This window comes from Aotus nancymaae, unplaced genomic scaffold, assembly GCF_030222135.1.
Source record: "Aotus nancymaae isolate 86718 unplaced genomic scaffold, 86718_ANA_hifiasm-v0.15.2.pri h1tg000058l, whole genome shotgun sequence".
Lineage (NCBI taxonomy): Eukaryota > Metazoa > Chordata > Mammalia > Primates > Aotidae > Aotus > Aotus nancymaae.
In genome coordinates, this window is record NW_026988472.1 from 36983749 (window position 1) to 37003472 (window position 19724).

Below are 19724 nucleotides of genomic sequence, written 5' to 3' on the forward strand. Positions count from 1 at the left end.
GTTTTATCATGTTGGCCAGGCTATTCTTGAACTCCTGACCTCAGGTGATCCGCCTGCCTCAGCCTCCCAAAGTGCTGGGATTATTACAGGCGTGGGTCACCATGCCAGGCCATGAAATAGTCTTCTAGCTGATTTCTTTGCTGCCAGACTTGCTACTCTCCCACCCATGCTTTACCTTTAGCTGAGATGATCCATCCAAAAGGTGAATCTTGCTTGAAATTTTCAATGATTTCCTATTTGCAATAATGCTAAAGTGCACACTCTTCTTAACATATTCTAAGACTTGGGCTCTGCTAACCTTTGTAGCTTAATTTTTTGCCACCATGTGCTTGTAACACATAGGAGTTCTCAGCATATATCTATTGGTTTAAAAACAAATGGCATTTTTTTCTTACAAAATACAAAAAAGCAAAATTTTACTATTTACTGCTGTATCCCCAGAGCTTAGAACAGTGCCTGGCACATAATAAGTGTGTAATAACATTTGTTAAATGAATCAAAGACTTTATGTACTGATTCCAGTGATTAAAGAATGGAGATGAGCATAACAAATGGAACTTTTTTTTTAACCAACAGGCATCTCTTAGTGTAACATATTTGTAAGAGTCATATTCTAAAATTTGGCAAGCTTAAAAAGTAACTACAGTGAGCTCAGAAGAAAAGCATTTCAAAGAGGGAAAAAGCACAGCTAACCAACTTCTTTTAAACTGGTCATTTATTATAAATAGAAAAATGGTTTAAATCTTATAATAAAATACAAATTCACAGTATCTGCATTACCTCTAATTTTCATGATTTAAATTATGACAATAAAAATTAATGCATGTATTTGAACAAGTAATCAAGAAATGCAATGTTCCATACTTAATCATATAGCTAAAACAGATGAAGATAAAATACTTACTTTAAAATCAGGATATCTGTTCCAAAGACAGATTGCCTTTTTAATGTTTAAAAATGAATATTAAATGATTCATAGATAGAATTAAAGCTTGAAAATCTATGAAGCAAGCAATATTTTAATTAAGGTGGTAAAAACAGTACCTTTAGATAATGATATAGATTAAGGGTAATCTCCAGATTGCTAGTCTACATTGTTTAGGAATAAGAAATGCTATTTCCATAAAAAATAAAGCCACCTAAAGGAAAAAAATGATTTAAGCACTGTATTCTAATGAAAACACGAGATATATACTCATTTCATTGTATTACTGAATTGTAAAAGTAAATTAATAGTTGCCTCTCATATAAATAGTAATTAGTTTTCGAATGAGAGGTAATTTTATTCATTATATTTATTCTTTCCAAAAAATGTAAGTTTATGCCTCTTATTGGCTCATATGAAATATCTTTCAAGACTAGCCATCTCTTTTGGATGGCTAGCCAATCATTTGAGGAAAACAAAATGTGAGATTATATCCCTACTTTGCACCAACATGAAAATACATTCTATATGCGTTAAAGAGTTAAATATTTTTTTAAAAAATTAGATCACAAAATTGTTACAAGAAAATGTGAATATTCATAAAATCTTGGAGTGGGAAAGACTTTCAAAACGTATCACCAAAGGTAGTAAACAAAACAAAGACAAACCATGAAATATTGAAAACAAAAATGAGCATTATACTTAAATGGAGTTGTAATACATTTACATGTAACAAGTCGAATGGTAAAGCTGAGCTTACAAGGAAAAGCAGTAAAAAGACAATCCCTCACATGAAAAATGGGCAAAGGATGTGGATTAAGAAAAAGAACACAATGGCCAATAAACACATTTTAAAATATTCAACTTTTTAAAAAAATCAAAAAGTACAAATTAAAACAAGATGCCATCTTTGGATACCCAATTAACAGAAAAAAATTTAAATGTATACTGTATATACAACTGTTCATGCTTCAAGAAAGTCATCTTTAGGATTTTCCTAAGAGTTTCTAGAATTGTCTAAAAAATCAGAGAATGCAAAAAGATTTAGTTGTAAGGATATTCCTAACAGTTTTATTCATAATATTGCAAAATTAGAAATAATAGGGGTTGATTAAATTACAGCATATTTAACACTGCAATATTATATGGCCACTGAAATAACATTAGAATATTAATAACATAAAAAGTGTTTGTAATACATTGTCAAGTTTAAACATTGGTTTACCAGTTTATGCATAATGCAACTCTGTTTTCAATAAATCACAATTTATTTTCATTAACATGTTTTCTGTGATTAAAGTGTGTTTCTTTTCTGATAAGAAATTATTTTTCTATAAAAGCCAAAAAATTACATTATCGATCTCCTTCTGTTCTAACTTCTTTTTTCTAGGTATTTCCATGACAGAAAAGGGGTACCCGGAGGTTTTCAAGATGGCCGATTAGGAAGAAGTCGGGATCGCAGCTCCGAAAGAAGGCGCAGAGGGTGAGTGGACGCCGCATTTCCAGACGGATTTTTACTGCCCACAGACCAGGGGATTCACAGGAGGAGGAGCCGCACGGGTCACCAGCGCCGCTGGTTTGAGCGGCGTGCCGCTCGGCCTACGCCCTGAGGCGGGGGGTGGCGGATCCACGTACAGAGCAAGAGAGACTGAATCCCCTCTGAGCCAGCAAGGGGAGCTGAAGCAGGGATTCAAGCCAGGACACTCCCGGGCAAGGGCGCGCCACGAATCTCAGAGCCGCTGCTTTGGCTGATGCAGCGGCTCACAGGGCAGCAGATTTTTACTGCCCACAGACCAGGAGATTCACAGGTGGAGAAGCTCCACGGGTTGCCAGCGCTGCTGGTTGGACTGGCGCGGCTGCTCTGCCTGCACCTGAGGCAGGGAGCAGCGGCCCCTTGTGCAGAGTGAGCGAGACCAGATCCCCTCTGGGCCAGCAAGGGGAGCTGAGGCAGGGATCAACCCAAGAGATTCCCGGGCAAAGAGGACGCCTCCGGAAACACGGCTGAACCCGGGACAGTCCAGCTCTGTGGAGGAGGGGTGTCACCCACCGGGAAACACCCTGCAGTTCCCAGGACAATTTGCCGTAACCAAGACAACCCGCCACTATAGAGACTCCGTCACTACAGGGGCGGGTCAGCATAGTGGAAGCAGTTCTAACTACACACACATAAACAGGACTGCAGGGAAGCTCACATGGAAGGCGGGCGGAGCCCACAGCAGCTCAACAAAGCCTCTGCAGGCTGAGTGTGACTAGGCTGCCACCTTGTGGGCAGGGAAAACTATTGCAACAGTGGAAAATCATAACGCCCTAATTCCCTGGGACAGAACACCTGGGGGAAGAAAATAGGGTTTATGAGTTCAGCTACTGCAGACTTAAAATTACCAAAATCAGAAAGACAACAACTACAAAGTCGATAGGTGGATAAATCCACAAAGATGGGAAGAAACCAGCGCAAAAAGGATGAAAACACCCAAAACCAGAACACCTCTCCTCCTACAAGGGAGCACAACTCCTCACCAGCAAGGGAACAAGACTGGATGGAGAATGAGTGTGATGAAATGACAGAATCAGCTTTCAGAAAGTGGATAATAAGAAACTTCCGTGAGCTAAAAGAACATGTTCTAACCCAATGCAAAGAGACTAAGAACCTTGAAAAAAGACTTGATGAAATGTTTACGAGAATGGACAACTTAGAGAGGAATATGAGCGAATTGATGGAGCTGAAAAACACAACACGAGAACTTCGTGAAGCATGCACAAGTTTCAACAGCCGAATTGACCAAGCAGAAGAAAGGATATCAGAGGTCGAAGATCAACTCAATGAAATAAAACGAGAAGGCAAGATTAGAGAAAACAGGGTAAAAAGGAATGAACAGAGTCAACAAGAAATATGGGACTACGTGAAAAGACCTAATCTACGTTTGATAGGTGTACCTGAATGCGACGAAGAGAATGCATCCAAGCTGGAAAATACTCTTCAGGATATTATCCAGGAAAACTTCCCCAACCTAGCAAGGCAGGCCAATATTCAAGTCCAGGAAATACAGAGAACACCACAAAGATATTCCTCTAGAAGAGCAACCTCAAGGCACATAATCATCAGATTCGTCAGGGTTGAAATGAAGGAGAAAATACTAAGGGCAGCCAGAGAGAAAGGTCGGGTTACCCACAAAGGGAAGCCCATCAGACTTACAGCAGATCTCTCAGCAGAAACCCTACAGGCCAGAAGGGAGTGGGGGCCGATATTCAACATCCTTAAAGAAAAGAACTTTCAACCCAGAATTTCATATCCAGCCAAACTAAGCTTCATAAGTGAAGGAAAAATAAAATCCTTTGTGAACAAGCAAGCACTCAGAGATTTCATCACCACCAGACCAGCTTTACAAGAGCTCCTGAAGGAGGCACTACACATAGAAAAGAACAACCAGTACCAGCCACTCCAAAAATGCACGAAATGGTAAAGAGCATCAACACAATGAAGAATCTGCATCAACCAATGGGAAAAACAGCCAGCTAGCATCAAAATGACAGGATCAAATTCACACATGACAATATTAACCCTAAATGTAAACGGACTAAATGCCCCAATCAAAAGACACAGATTGGCAAATTGGATAAAAAGCCAAAACCCATCAGTGTGCTGTATCCAGGAAACCCACCTCACAAGCAAGGATACACAAAGGCTCAAAATAAAGGGATGGAGGAAGATTTACCAAGCAAATGGAGAGCAAAAAAAAGCAGGAGTTGCAATTCTCATCTCTGATAAAATAGACCTTAAAGCAACAAAGATCAAAAGAGACAAAGAAGGACATTACATAATGGTAAAAGGATCAATGCAGCAAGAAGAGCTAACGATCCTAAATATATATGCACCTAATACAGGAGCACCTAGATACATAAGGCAAGTTCTTAAAGACTTACAAAGAGACCTAGACTCCCACACAATAATAGTGGGAGACTTCAACACCCCATTGTCAATATTAGACAGATCAACGCGACAGAAAATTAACAAGGATATCCAGGACTTGAACTCAGACCTGGACCAAGCAAACCTAATAGACGTTTGCAGAACTCTCCACCCCAAATCCACAGAATATACATTCTTCTCAGCACCACATCACACCTACTCTAAAACTGACCACATAATTGGAAGTAAATCACTCCTCAGCAAATGCAAAAGAATGGAAACCATAACAAACAGTCTCTCAGACCACAGTGCAATCAAGTTAGAACTCAGAATTCAGAAGCCAACCCAGAACCGCACAGCCTCATGGAAATTGAACAACTTTCTCCTGAATGTTGACTGGATAAACACTGAAATGAAGGCAGAAATAAAGATGTTCTTCGAAACCAACGAGAACGAAGACACCACATACCAGAATCTCTGGGACACATTTAAAGCAGTCTCTAGAGGAAAATATATAGCAATAAGTGCCCACATGAGAAGAAAGGAGAGATCTAAAATTGACACCCTATCGTCAAAATTGAAAGAGCTAGAGGAGCAAGATCAAAAAAACTCAAAACCTAGCAGAAGACAAGAAATAACTAAGATCAAAGCAGAATTGAAGGAGATAGAGACACGAAAAACCCTTCAAAAAATCAATAAATCCAGGAGCTGGTTTTTTGAAAAGATCAACAAAATAGACAGACCACTAGCCAGACTAATAAAAAAGAAAAGAGAGAATAACCAAATAGATGCAATAAAAAATGATAAAGGGGATATCACCACAGATGCCAGAGAAATTCAAACCATCATCAGAGATTATTACAAACAACTCTATGCACATAAACTAGAAAACCTGGAAGAAATGGATAAATTCCTGGACAGTTGCCTCCTCCCAAGCCTAAACCAGGAAGAAGTCGAAACCCTGAATAGACCAATAACAAGGTCTGAAGTCGAGGCAGCAATTAAGAGCCTACCACCCAAAAAAAGCCCAGGTCCAGATGGGTTCACAGCCGAATTCTACCAGACATACAAAGAGGAACTGGTACCATTCCTACTGAAACTATTTCAAATAATCCAAAAAGAAGGAATCCTTCCCAAATCATTTTATGAGAACAACATCATCCTAATACCAAAACCCGGCAGAGACTCAACAAGAAAAGAAAACTACAGGCCAATATCCATGATGAACATAGATGCAAAAATCTTCAATAAAATACTGGCAAGCCGATTGCAACAGCATATCAAAAAGCTTATCCACCATGATCAAGTAGGATTCATCCCGGGGATGCAAGGCTGGTTCAATATACGCAAGTCTATAAATGTAATTCACCACATAAACAGAACCAAAAACAAAAACCACATGATTATCTCAATTGATGCAGAGAAGGCCTTCGACAAAATTCAACAGCCCTTTATGCTAAAAACCCTCAATAAACTAGGTATCGACGGAACGTACCTCAAAATAATAAAAGCTATTTATGACAAACCGACAGCCAATATCATACTGAATGGGCAAAAACTGGAAGCATTCCCTTTGAAATTGGGCACTAGACAAGGATGCCCTATCTCACCACTCCTGTTCAATATAGTACTGGAAGTTCTAGCCAGAGCAATCAGGCAAGAAAAAGAAATAAAGGGTATTCAATTAGGAAAGGAGGAAGTCAAATTGTCTCTATTTGCAGATGACATGATTGTATATCTAGAAGACCCTATCATCTCAGCCCAAAATCTCCTGAAACTGATAAGCAACTTCAGCAAAGTCTCAGGATACAAAATCAATGTGCAAAAATCACAAGCATTCCTATACACCAATAACAGACTTAAAGAGAGCCAAATCAAGAACGAACTGCCATTCACAATTGCTACAAAGAGAATAAAATACCTAGGAATACAACTAACAAGGAACATAAAGGACCTCTTCAAGGAGAACTACAAACCACTGCTCAACGAAATAAGAGAGGACACAAACAGATGGAGAAACATTCCATGTTCATGGTTAGGAAGAATTAATATCGTGAAAATGGCCATACTGCCCAAAGTAATTTACAGATTCAACGCTATCCCCATCAAGCTACCAATGACCTTCTTCACAGAACTGGAAAAAACCACCTTAAACTTCATATGGAACCAAAAGAGAGCCCGCATAGCCAAGTCAATTCTAAGCAAAAAGAACAAAGCAGGAGGCATCACACTACTGGACTTCAAACTCTACTACAAGGCTACAGTAATCAAAACAGCATGGTACTGGTACTAAAACAGAGATTTAGACCAATGGAACAGAACAGAGGCGTCGGAGGCGACACAACATATCTACAACCATCCGATCTTTGACGAACCTGATAAAAACAAGCAATGGGGAAAGGATTCCCTGTTCAATAAGTGGTGTTGGGAAAAATGGCTAGCCATATGCAGAAAGCAGAAACTCAACCCCTTCTTGACACCTTACACTAAAATTGACTCCAGATGGATTAAAGACTTAAACGTAAGACCTAACACCATAAAAACACTAGAAGGAAACCTAGGCAAAACCATTCAGGACATAGGAGTAGGCAAGGACTTTATGACCAAAACACCAAAAGCATTGGCAACAAAAGCCAAAATAGACAAATGGGACCTAATCAAACTCCACAGCTTCTGCACGGCAAAAGAAACAGTCAATAGAGTGAATCGGCAACCAACAGAATGGGAAAAAATTTTTGCAGCCTACCCGTCTGACAAAGGGCTGATATCCAGAATTTACAACGAGCTAAAACAGATTTACAAGAAAAAAACAAACAAGCCCATTCAAAAATGGGCGAAGGATATGAACAGATACTTTACAAAAGAAGACATACAAGAGGCCAACAAACATATGAAAAAATGCTCATCATCACTGGTCATTAGAGAAATGCAAATCAAAACTACATTGAGATACCATCTCACGCCAGTTAGAATGGCGATCATTAAAAAATCTGGAGAAAATAGATGCTGGAGAGGATGTGGAGAAATAGGAACACTTTTACACTGTTGGTTGGATTGTAAATTAGTTCAACCACTGTGGAAAACAGTGTGGCGATTCCTCAAGGACCTAGAAATAGAAATTCCATTTGACCCAGCAATCCCATTACTGGGCATATATCCAAAGGATTATAAATCGTTCTACTATAAGGACACATGCACACGAATGTTCATTGCAGCACAGTTTACAATAGCAAAGACCTGGAACCAGCCCAAATGCCCATCGATGATAGACTGGACAGGAAAAATGTGGCACATATACACCATGGAATATTATGCAGCCATCAAAAACGAGGAGTTCACGTCCTTTGTAGGGACATGGATGAACCTGGAAACCATCATTCTCAGCAAACTGACACAAGAACACAAAACCAAACACCACATGTTCTCACTCATAGGAGGGTGTTGAACAAGGAGAACACATGGACACAGGGAGGGGAGCACTATACACGGGGGTCTGTTGGCGGGGAGTGGGGGGGACAGCAGGGGATGGGGAGTTGGGGAGGGATAGCATGGGGAGAAATGCCATATATGGGTGAGGGGGAGGAAGGCAGCAAATCACACTGCCACGAATGTACCTATGCAACAACCTTGCATGTTTTTCACATGTACCCCAAAACCTAAAATGCAATAAAAAAAAAAAAAAAGAAAAGGGGTACCCTAAACTGGAGAAGGAAATGTTCTACAAATCATAAAGTGCTACCTCCCATTATAGATTTCTGGTAATACATAAAGGCTAGAAAAACAGTAGAAGCCATTAAAAGATGGAAACAAAGTGGTTCAAAGGTAAGAAAAGAATGCTAGGAATAAAGTATGAAAGCTAAAGACCTGTCAAAGAAAGTAAGGTATGGTCAAATATGTTTGTAAACCCTTTGTAAAAATGTGATTCCTCAACAATGAAAAGGAATAAGAAGGTGACAACCACTGAAGGGAAATAATGGGCAAAGGATATGGATAAGGAATCTACCAAAGCACACACATTTTAACAAAGAAGTTTAAGCTGGGCATGGTTGCTCACGCCTATAATCCCAGCACTTTGGGAGGCCAAGGCAGGAGGATCGCTTGTGCTCAGGAGTTTGAGACCAGCCTAAGCAACATGGCAAGACCTCCACCAAAAACAAACAAACAAACAAACAAACAAATTAGCCGGGCATGGTGGTGTATGCATGCGGTCCCAGCTACTCAGAAGGCTGAGGTGGGAGGATTGCATGAGCCCAGGAGGTCAAGGCTGTAATGAGCTATGATCATGCCACTGCATTCCAGTCTGGGTGACAGAACAAGACCCTGTCTCTCAAAAAAAAAAAAAAAAAAAAAAAAATTAAAAACTTTAGCCTCTTTTCTAACAACAACAAAATGTAAGTTAATATTAACAGGTAATGTTCTCACTCATAAGTGGGTGTTGAACAATGAGAACACATGGACACAGGGAGGGGAATATCACACACTGGGGCCTGTCAGGGGGGTGGGAGCTAGGAGAGAGATAGGAGGGGGTGGCGGGGCTAGGGGAGGGATAGCATTAGGAGAAATACCTAATGTAGACAACAGGGTGATGGATGCAGCAAACCACCATGGCACGTGTATACCTATGTAACAAACCTGCACGTTCTGCACATGTACCCCAGAACTTAAAGTATAATAAAAAAAGAACATGTAAAAAATATTATTGTGAAATATAATATCCCAGACCATGTGCAGAGTAGAATGCTTTTTATTGTTCGATTTGGTGGCTTCAAAGGCCATCCTATCCTAAATTCTATCCTATATTGGTTTGTCATAGTACTTCCTTCTGATATAATATACTGTTTTCATAAGACTAGATGTAAATGTCAGCCTATGTTACTATCAATAAACACACTCATGAACACAGGTTATTTTGACTAGTTACAGAAGGCAAAATCCTTAGCCATTCACTTAAAGACTGCTATTGTTGGTCCATTTTGATTGGGAGAAGAAATGCTTAAAAGAGCCCAGGCCTGCAAGATACTCTGGACAATCAGAACCAGCTTGAAGGCACTGGAAGCCTAGAAGGCATATCAAAAGGAGGCAACATCTAACACCAGTACAGACTGAGATTTCAGGGCAAATTAAGTCCTAATCCTACATTCTGAAAATAAGTACTTTAAGTTCGTAATACCAGTAATGACGTGAGCATCCCAGGCACCATATTAACTACTTTATGTAAGCTGTTTCATATAATAGTCTTAAAAAGAAAAATACTATTATGTTTATTTTAAGGATAGTTAAATCTATATAGAAAAATAAACCTGGATTCCCTACTTCATATCATATATCCCAGAAATTAAAGATCTCATCATGAAAGTACAACTTTAAAGCAAATAGAAGAAAATGTAAGAGAATACTATTGTGACAGGACAGGACTTTTTCAATAAGACCCACAAAACATGAATAACAACTCAGGAAATCGACAGATCTTGCTATATTAAACTAAAGATTGTTGTTCAACAAATGACCTCATAAACCAAATTTACAGATGAGTGACAGACTGAGAAAAATTATTTGCAGCATCTAAAATGTATAAGAGATTGATACCTAGGACTCAGGTTGTTCTGTAAGCAGATTGATATCTGGAACATGGGTTGTTCTGAATATTTGTAAAACAAAGCAAATATTTTAGGCTTTTGGCTATATGATCTCTGTTGCACCTGCTCAACTCAGCCATTGTAGCACAAAAGCAGTCATCAAATACATGAATGAATGTGTTCCAATAAAATACAATAAAAGTTGATTAAATTGTCAGTGAGCAAGATTTGGCCTGCAGGCCATAATATGTTGACCTCCAATCTAGAATACACAAGAAATTTCTATGGATCAATAGAAAAAGTTAGGATACACAATAGAAAACTAGGCAAAGGATATCAATAAGCAAGTGGCAGAACGAAAAATCCAAAGGGGTACACAATTATATGAATGTGCAACTTTGTTAGTAATCTAAGAAATGCAAATTAAAATGAAACGTTTTTTTCTTTTTGAAATGTCATTTTAAACCCAACAGATTTGTCAGAACATGGAAGTCAGATAATTCAGGTGGAGGTAAGGGTGTGGGCAAACATGGAACTCTCATGTCTTGCCAATAAGAAGATCAGTCATAAAAAGACATTATTGGAGGGTAATCTAGCAGTGCTAAGGGAAATCAAGTATGTGTTTCCATACTCCAAATAAAGGGGAGCTCTTTGATAAAGGGCAGCAGGCAGCCTTATACCATTACACATACATTATGTTTACTTTGTAATTAAAGACAATATACATGATCTTTATTTTTCTCATTTCACTTTGGATGGACAAAAATACCACCATAGACTGTCACTAGTCTACAGACCAGAATGTGTTTTAGAAATGAAGAAATTCTCAATATTCTTAGAGTCTAATTCTTTTACGGTTTAGAGTTACATATCTTTAAGAGAATTGGCTTTAGGATGCCTGACTAGATTAATCAGATGCAAAATCTACATAAATTGAAGATAAAGTGAGAGTTCAATCTTATACTGTAGAGAGCCAATTACAGGGGTCTACTCTTAGATCCCGCTATGTTTTCCCTCCTCTACAGTGTCCAGGAGCACATCAGTAGAAAAGTTTGAGAAGCATTCAGTTAATAAGAAGGGACAATTATTGACTATCCATCAATCTTCAGCTAAATAAAACTAACATATATGGGTGTTTTTTCCTCCCTTTAATGGAAAATTAAATTATACAATATAACCTGCTTTGTAATTAGCCATTTTTTCCCTACCTCCACCCTGAGTATAAACTATTGTAGAACTGAGTTCTGAAACAGAGGGGTTTCCTTTCATTGAATTCATATGTCATGGTCCGATAAAATATACAATGGATTATTCAAATTAGTATGGCCCCAACAGCAAGAGTAGCTTGCAAATGCACTGATTTAAAAGGCTTATTGTCTCAAAGAAAGTATATTTACATGCTCAAAAAGAACTGTTATTCAACTCTATTACATTTATGAAAACCATTCCAGAATTAAAATAGTTGTGAAATAACTAAAACACATTTTTCCCTCCAGTCTTTTATCACATGTACATTTACTTAAAAGGTTAGATTACACAAAAGCATATGCATACTATTGTTTGCTCGGACATAAGAGAAAAATAGTTTACATGGAATTGAACACTTTAAAGTTCACACATTAAGAGGGAACCTTATGGCATTTAATTATATCTCAATAATCAGTCATCTAGTCTTGTGGCTTTTAACTGTAGTGTAATGGGATCAGAGGCAAGAAGTAGTGGAATGAGGCTAACCAATTAAAAACCGGGCTAAATTCCGAGCCTATTTTATCTGGCCCTTAGTACGAGAGAGAGAGAGAGAGAGAGAGAGAGAGAGAGAGAGAGAGAGAGAGAGAGAGAGAGAGAGAGACGGGAGGAAGCACTAGGGCAAAAGGTCAAGAAGAACCAAATGTCATAGTTAAAACATTCCTTCCAAGAATTCCTAACTTACAGCAGACTTTTCTGTCAGACACTAATGAAAGGAAACATGATAGACCTTTCTTCATCCATAAAACAGCCATTACCAAGACAGTAGCGAGTGCACAGGAGCCTCATTTAAAAGACTTCTTTTCAAGGCCTGCAATGACTTTCAGGTATAGATTATATGAATGAAAACTGAAGGCTGCTTTTAGAATCAAGAATTTAAAAACAATTAAGGTCTTGCTTTATGTAATAGGAACAATTTTGATAGAAAAGAGTTAAAAAAAGACAACACATAGATGATGATAAACATAAAATGCTGGTACACATTTATTCTTTTATTGCTAAACATCCAATGCCGGAGATTACGATATCTTCAAGTTAAAGTTTAAGAATGAATTACAGAACAGTCAGAAGATTTGTAGAAAAAAATACCTGTGCACCATTAGTATGTGAACATTCAATAAATACCATAGGACAAAATGATGACTGAGAGCCACAATATCTATGAAGCACATATTTACAATTTGCTGTTAGAAAAGACAATGACCTGTAAGAGCGATTATCAAAAGGTGAAGTTTAACTGCATGTCTTTTCAAACTGAGATGCTGAAAAGAATATATACATTCTTTACAGATTGTAGGTGATTTAAAAAAAACTCTCAAAAATGTAAACAATGCAGAATAGGAACACTGAGAATAAAGTTTTACTGTTGAACAAAGTGACAACACAGAAAGAACACTTTCTTCAATCCTCAAAATAATTCATTTTTCCAATCACTCCACAGAAACCAAAGTACATTCTTTCCATAAAGATGATAATCTGCCAGGGACACAAAGACCTTCCAAGGTTTTTTTATGTTAACATATATTTACATAAAATATTCAATAATACTTTTTACAGCTTAAATAGAAACATGCTTTTTCTAATCCATAAATAACACTAATCATTATTCACTCAACTGCATTTATTAAGTACTTACATCTCATGCACTGTGCCAGGGATGCAAAGATGAATATGATATGGTCCTTGCTGTAGAAGTGCCCACGACCAAGCTAAACAAGACAACATTCTTAATGAGGCCAGTTTTATACAAATGGTATTGATCTGCTCTTTCCTAGTAAAGTGGTTCCCAAACCCTGATCCTATGAATCAACAGACCAAAATGTTTAACAGCTGAAATAAAATGAGATTTGGGTTTTGTTTTTCTACTCAGAAAAATAAATTAATGAATAAGATTTCTTCTATTAAAATTTTTTCTCCATTTAAAAAAAACAGACTTGCACATATACAATCTTTTCATTAGTAAACTGCTTAGTTCATGCAATCAAATTAGTTATATAAGTATTTCACGGCATTCTCCAAGCTCTACTACTTGAACAGGTCTGAGCATTACTATGCTAATATAACTCTGATCCCAAACAACTGTCTACCTAAAAATAGAACAAACGCCATATTTTCTGGAATAAAACAATAATTCGCATGGCTTTAGTACTGATATTAACTGATGACTCGAGTCATTAATAAAATGCTAAAATTATATTCAATATACAATTTCTATTAAGAAGGCAAATTTGTAATACAATCTAAAAAGTTTCTTAAAAATGATTAAAAAATTTTAGTGCTTAAAGAGTAACTCAATGATCTGTAAAAGGTAACCTCATGGAATACCTCAGTAAAGAAGTTGGATACATGGCTATTAATGAGTTATTGCCCTTAATCACTTCTGAGTGTATGAGAGAAGCATGTATATTTCATCAAAGAAACAGCAAGCTCAAATACTTCTAAAACCAATAGCTTCACACTAGCCTGTTGACTTCCCAAATTTCCCAGGGCTGCATGTCCGCTCCAAAAGCCCTCGAACCAGGTGTGGCTCTTCTGGGCTCAAGAGTCAGTTCCCAGGCTCTGGCAAATCCACGTCTGTACTCATGTATAGCCATTCTCACTATACTACTAAGTCTTCTGTGGACCCAGAGAGGTAGCTTAGGGGAGAAACAGAAAGCAAGGACTAGGTACTTAATAACCTGACACAGAGAAACATGGGAGTCGCTGGTGAGGACAGAGTATGGCTCAGAGTTTAAGGTCATTGCTTCTTGGAGACAGGAACCCAGGAGCTAGGCCCCAAATGGCCTTAGCAGCACAAGATAAAATGTTTACCCTGGAAGGGGTCCAAGCTTCAAAGCTCTATAGAGAATGGGAAGCAGGACTGCTGAAGAGCCTCTGAGGTGTCTTGTGATCTGTCAGGAGACCTGGTCTAGTTCCGAGGTTCAACCCTAACTGCCTCCCTCAGCTCACATGCTGCTGGTGTGAGACACTTCCTGCAGCTCACTGTGGATGTCAAAGCTAGTGCTGCTTTGTGAGGGGGCACAGACACCTTATCGAAGATGCAATTCTTGTGGAGTAAAACATGTCTTACGATATCATAGGTCCTACTTCCTATTTTGTTCATTTATTTGGTATCATTTAACAAAGATTTTTTCCTTTCACATCAGCAGATTCTTCTAAAGAATTTTACTAATTATAATCAGACCTCAGTTTTCAGAGCACAAAATAATACACCATTAAATTTTAAAATACTTTTCAAACAAGACAAAGGACAAGAGATTCAGGCCATGAAAATGGTCATCCTTCCACTTGGCCAAAGTCTAATCTCCTTCAAATTTTGATTAATGATGCTTTTGTAAGAAGTGTTTCCCTATTAATTCCACCCAGTTCTATTCCCCTTTATACTATTTCAACACAATATATAATCACACGAAATGGTATTGCATGAATTTGCACCTGTTTAGATATTATTCCACAAGCAACTGGGTACATTCAGTCTCTAAATTAGAATGTAGTCAGGGACTATGCCTTTCATTTCTTCTGCTTATCTTCTACCGCAGAGTTTGGGTACTCTGGATATGGGAGGAGCTCAGGGTTGTTGGCAAAGATGTAATTTTAAGGAAACACTTTATATTGCATACCAAAAATTTCAACGGCAATGGATATTACCACATAGCTGTATACTGTAACTCAGGGTTTCTGCCATATGAGTGCAAACATTACCGTGCTGTAACCATCCAGAGTCCCAGGGTCACATTGGCAGCCAAAAGTACACTGCCACCCAGCAAGATGAAAAACCCTATTAGATCTTTGACATCATTGTCTCCAATCATTGAGGTAAGGGTGGCATCCAAGAAAGAGTTTAAAATCCATTGTCCATCCAAAGCAAAGCAGGGTACTGCATTAACAATAGCTAGAGCTCCTGAGAGGGAAATCAGGTACCTGGGTTAAAATCAGTTAAGGAACCAAGCGTGTGAGGTCTGAGTAGCAACCACATTTCTATGACTCGGAAGATGTTTTGCTGTGACTGAATTTGAGATTACACTTGACTTCTCTACTTTCTTTAAATCTCTGCCATTCCTTCTTAGATCTCTACTACTTAAAACAAATGAGTTTATATTATTTCAAAGTTCAAAAACCTTGACTAGAAAAATAAAGACCAACCACTTATAAACTAAGCCAATCTATAATGAACTCATAGGAAGACTAAGGCTTTCTAATCCTTTAATGATACAACAGGGAAAGGAATGTGGAAGGAATAAGAAATAAGGAGAAAATTACTCTTTGGGCCTTACAAAGTATTACTTTAAATTAGGAAACAAAGATTTTGGCCTTTGAAGCCTACTTTATTTTATTACCATCTATAAGGTTATAGCATAAGTCTCTTTGTGACAAAGCTGCACAGTCTATAAGGTACAATCTTTTTCTTTTTCTTTTTGAGACTCAGAGTCTTGCTCTGTCGCCCAGGCTGAAGTACAGTGGCACGATCTTGACTCACTGCAACCTCTGCCTCCTGGGTTCAAGCGATTCTCCTATCTCAGCCTCCCGAGTAGCTGGGACTACAGGCGCACACCATGATGCCTGGATAATTTTTGTATTTTTAGTAGGGATAGGGTTTCGCCATATTGGTCAGGCTGGTCTCCAACTCCTGACCTCAGGTGATTCACCCACCTTGGTCTCCCAAAGTGCTGGGATTACAGGCGTGAGCCACTGTGCCCAGTCACAATCTTGATTATACATGTTTTTTTTCAGTAACTGCTCATATGTTTTCCATTTCTTTTGTAAATAATTGAGGAAAGATATTAAAAAATTTAAAAGCGACAAAAATAAAGAACCCTTCCACAACTTTCCAGTAATTCAATTCTGCATAATAATTAATATGAAAAAATTCATCTTTTATGTACTATGATAATATGCTAAAGACCACATGAGATTTGGCCTTCTGAATTGCTATCTTAATAGCTGAAACCAGCTTGATCTTTCTCGTGCATTCCTCCCTGGGATCTATGGAACGGATTTATACAATTCCTGGTTATGCAATTTATATCCTCTATTTGGTCAGAACTAATAGGCTCAGATGGGGCAGAATTCATCACCTCACTAGTAACTGAAGCTTCCATTCTTTATAAACTTACTAAAATGTTTTAGACCTGTAAATTCAATTCTCAATTTGTATTCTGGGTTCTTTCCCTTTTATGTCTTTAACCTTTCTCACTCTGATTAATCTTTCTCCTCTGACTTCTTCCCTTCTGGGTACAATCTGATCTTTTTCAACTTTCAAGACTCTTTTTTAGTTGTTAGAAATTAAGTGATACTTGTGAAATCTATACTTGCAATGCTCTATTCAAGATAAACTTGATCAAGCTCCAAGTAACACACTTTTAAAACATGTTTCACACTACAAAGGATACTTGACAAATGTCTCCACAACCACTGGCAGATCTATGCTTAGAAAGTTGAAACGTGGGATAAAACTGGTGATGCTCACTGAAAAAGAAGGAATAATAAATATTATTAATACCAGAGAAGCAATAGCATTATGAGTTTTCTCATATGGTTGAAAATTGGGCTAGCAGATTAAACTGAGCAAGCCCTTCCTAAACATATGCAGCCCATATACCTCACACATAAAAGCAAATAATACTTCTAGAACATCTAATAAAAACAGCAGAATGAAAAAATATGTCCCAGTTTGTACTTCTACTCTGAGGCAAGAGTAAGAAATTTACATTGAGTCCTTATCTTTTCAAAGGGGTATAACCTTAAAATCATATTTACTCCTACTATTATGCTACTTAACCTGTTTCAGGTCTGTGTTTTTTTGTTTTTCTTCATTGCCAAAACAAGGATTAAGATGAGGGGATTTAAACTCTCATCTACTCTGTGGATTCCATAATCCTGTTTTTGTTTGAAACATTTTAAAACTATCATGTAATTAGGTAGAACTCATAGTACACATTTCTTAATTACCCCCACTAGGGACATTTCTTCATTTCTTGGGGTTTTATTTAATATTTGCAATCAAACTAACAGATAAGAAAAATAACCTTGGTTGTAGCTCAGGATATGACTATGGAGCAATGAGAGAGTCTTTTAAAGAGTAATATAAAACCCACATGTCCATTAACTATGAATGAATAAAGAAAATGTGGTCTACCCATACAAAGGAATATCATTTGGCCTTAAAAAGAAACAAGTACTAATCAATGCCACAACACAGATAAACCTTGAAAACATTAAGCTACATCAAAGAAGCCAGTCATAAAATATTCCATTTATATGAAATGTCCAGAACAGGCAAATTTATAGAAACAGAAAGTAGATTAGTGATTGCCAAGGTCTGGGGAGTGTTGGGGAGATATAGGGAGTGACTACTTAATGGGTATGGGGATTCTTTTTGGGGTGACAAAAATATTCTGCAGCTAGCTTGTGGTGATGATTGCACAACTTAATATATTAAAAACCTCTGGGCCAGGCACAGTGGCTCATGCCTATAATCCAAGCACTTTTGGAAGCTGAGGAGGGAGAAATGCTTGAGCTCATGAGTTGAGACTAGCCTGGATAACATAGTGAGACTCTTTATCTACAAAAAACAAAAATTAGCCCAGCATGGTGGCACCCATCTGTGGTCCCAGCAACTTGGGAGGCTGAGGTGGAAGGATCACTTGAGCCCCAGGGGTGGAGGTTGCAGTGAGCCGAGATTGCACCACTGCATTCCAGCCTGGGCAACAGAGTGAGGCTCTGTCTCAAAACAAAACAAAAACAAACAAACAAACAAAACTCCACTGAATTGTACACTTTAATGGGTAAATTGCATGGTAAACTATTTTAAAAATCTTGTACAACAAAATGAGTTAGACTACATGATCTTTAGCCATAAAGAACTTAGTCCAATGATGCTGCCACTACTAAGATGATTATGCTGGCCCAGTTTTGAAAGTATATTCATATGAAAGTCACGTGTCACACATAAATTACTTTATAGTTACATCCCATGCATCCTGGCATTCTCTATGGTATGTTGCTTTTGCCACTGTTTTGGGGAGCTTGGATAAACTTAATAAACTCTCAGAGGACACCTGAAAGATCACCTATTTGACCTGGGCATAAATGGTAGGGAAGGAAAAATATGTCACTCTCCATAGGCAGGCATGGATTCAGCTCCATTTTACTTTATAAGTTCAGATTATCTTCCCACTGCAAAAGTTTCACTTAATGCTTAAGAGCAAGTTAACAAGACTTTGATAAATGATCAAATTTATAATAAATGTGTTAATGCAAGGACTGGTAGTGAGTTTCTACCATTGAGACTATATGTGATCTTAATGATTTTCTAAGGGTCTACCACAAAAATACTCACCTGTGTAGTGAAGATGCAGAGGATGTCCTACGTATAACATATCAATTTGAGGTGGGTGTTTCACTTTTATTAAGCGAGTGTGAGTTTCCAAAGAAGGTATTATACAGAAATTTGAACTTGAGCTTTTTTCACAGTCTTTGTTGGTTCTACAAACTTGGGTCGCTTCAACTGCTTTCCGGGCAGGAAGACATGTATGCTATAAATAAAATATTAATCAGTCAATATTTGAAATGATTTATTAAGAAAAACCTAAGTTGCATTCCTTAAATGTCTTTCATGCACCTAGCATATCAGGAATGAGGTTCATATAAAAGAAATGCCATCTAAATGCGCACCTACTATAAAATAGATTCAAGTACCCCACTTGGACAAAATAAGATATTATCACTATAAATTTTTAAAGATTTTCAGATGAAATGTGACATGTGAAATGTAGAGATTTTAATAGAATGATACAAATAGAGCAAAAGACAGAAATTTCCAGATTCCATTTTAGCTGTATATGCTTATTTTGTAGTAATTATATCAGACAAGCAAGACTGTTTCAGGGACAACTTACCAAACGCTTATTAAAATTATTTCTGTAGGAGAAGCACACATCTGTGAGGCTGTGATTGTTACAGCATTCGGTTGAACCATCTAGCCGTTTGTATACTAAAGAGAAATATACTGTTTATTAGAGTCTCTTACATAAAAGTACATTTGTAACAAAAAATGCCTTTAAGACAAAAA

At 37.7% G+C, this 19724-nt stretch overlaps 1 protein-coding gene across 6 annotated transcripts in view; it reads right to left on the reverse strand.

The window, feature by feature from the left end:
- Nucleotides 1-19724, reverse strand: part of MBTPS2 (membrane bound transcription factor peptidase, site 2) — a 105940-nt gene that overhangs the window by 47423 nt on the left and 38793 nt on the right. For 3 of the 6 annotated variants that reach the window (XR_001111550.2, XR_001111549.2, XM_012477483.3), the window contains exons 8-12: nucleotides 19552-19646; nucleotides 18993-19188; nucleotides 17044-17119; nucleotides 15356-15574; nucleotides 13290-13362 (exon numbers count right to left, since the gene is read on the reverse strand). Coding sequence is in view for 4 of the 6 variants with exons in the window: in XM_012477483.3 (XP_012332906.1) it covers nucleotides 13293-13362; nucleotides 15356-15574; nucleotides 17044-17119; nucleotides 18993-19188; nucleotides 19552-19646 (656 nt within the window). In the remaining 2 variants the exon portion in view is untranslated. Of the gene's footprint in view, nucleotides 1-12624; nucleotides 15575-17043; nucleotides 17120-18992; nucleotides 19189-19551; nucleotides 19647-19724 lie in introns of those variants that run through there. The other 3 variants (XM_012477470.2, XM_012477496.2, XM_012477490.2) reach the window with 2 other exon arrangements.